General features: G+C 33.9%; 1 protein-coding gene across 1 annotated transcript; it reads left to right on the plus strand.

Annotated features, from left to right (window-relative positions):
* The first annotated feature begins 953 nt into the window (after nt 1-953).
* LOC112802267 (ubiquitin carboxyl-terminal hydrolase 3) lies at nt 954-4,401 on the plus strand. Its single transcript, XM_025845388.3, has 9 exons — nt 954-1,121; nt 1,207-1,338; nt 1,458-1,496; nt 1,661-1,766; nt 1,870-1,928; nt 2,060-2,134; nt 2,854-2,902; nt 3,161-3,237; nt 3,803-4,401. The coding sequence occupies exons 1-9, from the start codon at nt 1,047-1,049 to the stop codon at nt 3,902-3,904; spliced, it is 714 nt and encodes a 237-aa protein (XP_025701173.1). The 5' UTR covers nt 954-1,046; the 3' UTR covers nt 3,905-4,401.
* The last annotated feature ends 1,466 nt before the right edge of the window (nt 4,402-5,867 follow it).

Raw genomic sequence — 5,867 nt, forward strand, 5'->3', positions numbered from 1 at the left:
ATAAGCATTAAATTTAAAAATTAGTTAACACATGAGATTATATTAAATTTTTAAATTTTGAAAAACACAATCTAATTTTAAAAAGTTCAATCTTAAATGTTTTTAAAAGTATTTCAATATTTTAAAAATTACAAATACAAGCACATGATCATTTTAATTTATCAAACTCAAAATAAGGAGTTTAAGCTTTTAAAAAATACAAATATCTCTTCAAAAAATTTTACCAAACTAAACCTTAGTCATGTTTACACGCCATTCTGCTGAGCCATTATCTGTCTACCACATCTATTTCGTCATACCTCCTAAATCCTGCTCTTTCTTTTTCGTCATAATCATCCGAAAGATATGAGACTCCTGAAATTTGCTAATTTTTAAGAATGAATTTTTATCGTCGGATGCCATTTATGCTGCTGTCATAGAACCCACGGAAGAAATGCAAAGGAAATTCTCAAGATAATTACAATAGAGAATTTTTTTGTGCTAATAAGGTTTTTTAAAAAATTCCAAATTAAATTCACTTTAGACTGTCCAAAAATTAGACTCATCCCATTTTTTATTCTATTCCAATAAATAAAATAAATCACTAACTTAAAAGGAAAAAATTTTGAGCCCAAACCTTAAAAACAAACAACTTTAAACAATCTAAATTGATAAATAATAACTTTTTTTCAACTTTTCATATGGAGTTTTCACTTTTCAGTGCTCTAGAACACATAGGAGCATTGAATCGAGGGCCAAAATTATGCATAAATTTTACCATATTGATTTAAAGATAATTAGTGTCTCGAATCCCGATTCCTTACTCTCTACCAACTTCTTCGTCTGAGTCCTTTTTTTTTGGACATGGTGAGAAACGGGCAAACCCGGCCCACACCCGAAGGATCCAAAACCCAAAACCCACCCAAACCCACACTCCCTAGTTTTCTCTCGGTTTTTGGTTTCAAGTGTTTTCAGAAAGCATAGTGATGAGATAGGCCCAATAAGGGTTATTGAACTTGAGTTAGTATATATAGTGCGTGTCATTGCCCTGGAGAGGAAAGCAGGAAATGGCTACCTTGGACGAAAGACCCTCTGCCAAGAGGTGGCTTCCTCTTGAAGCTAATCCTGACGTGATCAATCAGGTTCCTCAGCTAATATGTTCTCTCTCTCTCTCTGTGTTTCTTCTTCAAAAGAGGAAAAAGTTTGACTTAATTGCATGAATTTCAGTTCCTATGGGGTCTTGGGCTTCCACCAGACGAAGCTGAATCCTGCGATGTTTATGGCTTAGACGATGACCTTCTTCAAATGGTTCCCAGCCCTGTTCTTGCCGTCCTTTTCCTTTATCCACTTACCTCTAAGGTTCACTTTTTTTTTTTTTTCAAATAACATTATTTGAGCTGAATTCTGTGCCATTAAGTTAAAAAAAAGGGATTCTATACTATAATCTTGTTCATTTTTGCTGCTTCTGATTTTATCAGAGCGAAGAAGAGAGGTTGCAACAGGAAAATGAAAAAAGGGTAAGTGGACATATCTCCTGGTATGATTATTCCTTTTTCCTTCTGTTCTTTGAGAATTTCTTTTCGCAAAATTGGATAATGGAACCAAAGAATCTGAATATTGGTTAGAATGTAAATGTATGATATATTAGGTCACTGATTATGTAGCTGCTGTTCCGGTGTAGGAAAATAGCAATAAAGTGTATTTTATGAAGCAAACTGTCGGTAATGCTTGTGGTACAATAGGGCTTCTTCATGCTCTTGGGAACATAACTTCTGAGATCAAGCTTGGTAAGCTTACTTCGTTCACATTAGTTGCCTAGTTAAAGGATTATTGGTGCATTGATCTACTGTTCTTTCTCATTTGTTTTCTGTTGATTTTGTTGTATGCTAGTTGAGGAGTCGTTCTTTGACAAGTTCTTCAAAACTACTGCAAGCATGGACCCAATGCAGGTTATTATTTCTTCCTGCCAATGCTTCCTTCCTTTCTTTCTTTCTCAACTTGCACAAATAATAGAGATTGACACTAATGGTTATCGAAATATAATGCTCATTTGCCATTTTCGGACATTTATGTGTTTCAGCGTGGTGTATTTCTCGAGAATGACAGAGAGATGGAAGTTGCTCATTCAGTGGCAGCAAGTGCTGGTGATACAGAGGTAGTTTTTCATTAAATTGATAATACATGGGTCATGGTTATGTGGAGTATGATATTGATAAATTAGTGATGCATATTTAATAAGATAAGGACCACCCACGCTGTCTCATCAAAAGATTCTGCATTTTGTATTCTATGAAGAAATAGTTAATGCATCTTGCAATGAAACGTTGTTTATGCAATGGAGCACAGTGGATACAAATTACCTGATTTGGACGGCATACGGGATGACGCATGATAAATGGAACTCTTTCACATACTGAAGTTATCTATGAGTAGGTCAAAACGTAGAATCTACTTCTCTAGGATTTCTGATAAGTGCTTTTTGTTCTCACTATAGGAAGTAGTAAAGATCCTTGTTACTTGCTGCGTTAATTTCAGAGAAGCTGTAGATTCTAGTAGAGAATTTGAAGCCCTTCAATCCTTAAAACAAAAAAATAAAATAAGAATTAAAAAAAAAATGAAAAACTAGTGAACCGTGAAGTTGAGTTTATTTTGGTTTGAAGGTAATGTGTATGCTAGAAATGTGAATTGATCTTTGATAATATAATTTCCATTCAACCACCCCATGATGTTTTACTGCCATGGGTGGAATTGACAGTATGATCCTTTGATAATACAGTTGCTCACGCCAACATCCCCAATAAAAGGGGGTTTATTTCAACTATTTTATTACTCCATCTCACCATTATTGTTGCGTTTAAAAAATTTGTACTGCAGGCATCGGACAATGTGGACACTCATTTCATCTGCTTTGTTTGTGTGGACGGTAAATTCTTTGTCTAGTTGATTTATTACTTTCTTCTGCTGTATTTGTTAAATTCAAAACAGTATGACAAGATACAATGGTTAATTGCAAGTTAACAGCAAGCGTGATTGTATTTAAATTATGGGAGGCAGCCAGTATGGGTCCTGTCTCAGAGCAATTCTGATCCTACATAAATTAGGTTTTTTTTGTTTCTTTCGTCCCTTTTGCATTTTCCTGCATTTTAGTTTATTGATTTCTCTATAATTGTTTCATATGCAGGTGAACTCTGTGAGCTTGATGGAAGAAAGTCGGGACCAATATCTCATGGCCCATCCTCACCAAGTACATTGTTGAAGGTAAGAATCTATGCATGTGAAATTGTACAGCCAATAACTGTATTGTTCCTTAAAGACATGCATTCTGAAAAAAAGACCTTATTCAGTTTGCAAGTTCGTATAATGGAAAAGGAATAAGACCGAGTTAAACGCTGCATGAATAACACTTTGATGTTGTTCCTATTGCGGAGAAGTTGTTTATGCTTTTTCACCTTGTTTTAGGAATCCATCTTATAGGAGAAATGTTTTGGTTTGTGCTTCAAATTTGAGTTTCGAAATCTTTCAAGGGAAGCCTCCAATAGCATCGGCCCTTTGGCAATATTTTCTAGGAAGCCAACATTCTTTCTATACATTGTTGCTCAGTGTTCATTCAGCACATACTTGTTTGTAAAATGCTGATTTCTTTGTCCCTATTTAATTATTTTTCTTCCCTATAAAGTTGGAGTGTTTGTGCTGAGTCCATTTTTTTTATTTAATCATGTCTTAACTTGCAAAGTTTGTTACCTTTAGTTCTTACATATCTGCATTTCTTGCTTGATTTTTACACAATATCTAACATTATATAAAAAAAATAAAATTACAACAGGATGCAGCTAAAGTCATCCAAAGCATGATCCAGAAAAATCCAGAATCCTTGAACTTCAATGTCATTGCAATATCAAAGAAATCCGCAGATGGACAAAATTGAGGCTGTCAATTTGGGATTTTCGGGTTCGTAATGAAGCAGTTTTTAAAGTTATTTGCAGTATGATCCCTATGCAGCTCCTTGTTCACTTGGCTTGTGTGCGCCTAGATTTTTATTTTTCATTTGAGTGATCTACCAAGCCTAGTCTCTCTGGTTAATACTCTCCAACCACTTTGACTGAATCTTGGCTTTGGCTGCTTTAAATGATTCCTCTCCAAAATTGATCTCGTTATGTGGCACGTGTAGACGACCTCCAAGAATCATGGACCTCCAGCTCAACCATAACTGCTAACCTCACTTCTTCAATGTATTTGTGATTGTCAACCAGTAACAGCCTATATATTGTAACTTCATATAGGACACATCATGCAAATTATGTGTGGAAAATGGCGGTTCGAGCTTAAGTTGAGTGTAGCAAGGGAGAACTAGAACACATTGTGTGTGAGAGAGCTCTTTAAATCAAAGAATTTAGATTGCTTCAGCATAGTTACTATGTTAAATCTCACCTCTATTAAGCTACAACTACTTTATATATAGAAGGGTTAGTTACTAACTAATTCTAGAGCCTATGATAGCTGGCCTTAGTATAACTAACTTCTATATCAGCAGTTAGTTTCTAACTACAATAACACAAATATAACAGGAAGTGCACAACAAAATTGGTTAGGTGAACAATTGTATGTTCTCGTGCAAGAATATCTAAAAGAAAAGGGCTCAAGGTGGAAACTAATTCTTGAGAAACTTAACTACACATTCTTGAATCTACATGTAATCTAAATATTTATTTCAGAGTTTGGATAGTGGTGCACCCTACTATGAAGATGATATGTGCATCTTCGGATGAAGAAACTGTCCATTGGTTGACATGTGTTGTTAGGTTTCTCAAGGTTGGTCCTACTTTCGATAAAAGTTAGCTATTGGTAAAAGTTTGCTAGTGTTGTATAGGAGTGGCAATGGGTAGGGTTTAAACTTAGCTCTAACTCTATCTGCGAATTGATTTTTTCACTAAAAGTTAATCCTACTTTACCTGTAGGTCTATAACATGCTAACTCTAACTTTACCTACCCTCAATCTGTGGGTATCCAATCTTATTTGCGGGTCATAAAAAAATGTAATGTTCAATACTTAGATGAGATATTGGAATTATAATTTAGTATTTATATATTGCATAAAAAAATGTAATGTTCAATACTTAGATGAGATATTGGAATTATAATTTAGTATTTATATATTGCTAAATAGATTTGACTTATATTTAAATAGAACTGTTAAATTTCTAAATGAAGATCTTAACTTAGTGATTGTAGATTTTTTACATAGATGAAAAGTTTTTGGTTTGACATTCACACTATAAAGTTTTATATATATATATATATATATATATATATATATATATATATATATATATATATATAAAGACTATTTTAAGTATTTTTATTTTAAAATTAAATACATTCAAGAAATTTTAAAATTTTTTTCTAATTATCTTAGACGTCAATAATTGAAAGGATAGATACCAAATACCTAAAAAGGTAACAATAGTCTCGTCGAGAGGTAGAGGCATACGCTTTGTCCTACCAAGATCAATTAAAATATCAGGGTCAAGTATTCCAACAAGGTCTTGTACTCACCAACCACACTATCAACCCAACAGCCAATTGGGCGACCAACTGAAAGATATAGTTGAGTCATCAACTCAACAACAAACCACTCAAATAACTAGATAAACAAAAGCAGGCTATGTTATTCTAATTCAAACCTTATTAGCTTTACAAGATGCTACATTGACAAAACTCCATCATAAATCTTGGGCTGACCTATGTGACAGTTCAGATGAAGAGACTGACATCACAAACTTAGTAACCCAAGTAGCAAACCAACAAACAATTTGTCAAGACTCAAAAGACAAAGCAATTACCAAAACCAAGTTTTTCTCAATCTCTTACCCAAGCATAGCTCCCAAATA

The sequence above is a fragment of the Arachis hypogaea genome, chromosome 1, assembly GCF_003086295.3.
Source record: "Arachis hypogaea cultivar Tifrunner chromosome 1, arahy.Tifrunner.gnm2.J5K5, whole genome shotgun sequence".
Classification (NCBI taxonomy): domain Eukaryota; kingdom Viridiplantae; phylum Streptophyta; class Magnoliopsida; order Fabales; family Fabaceae; genus Arachis; species Arachis hypogaea.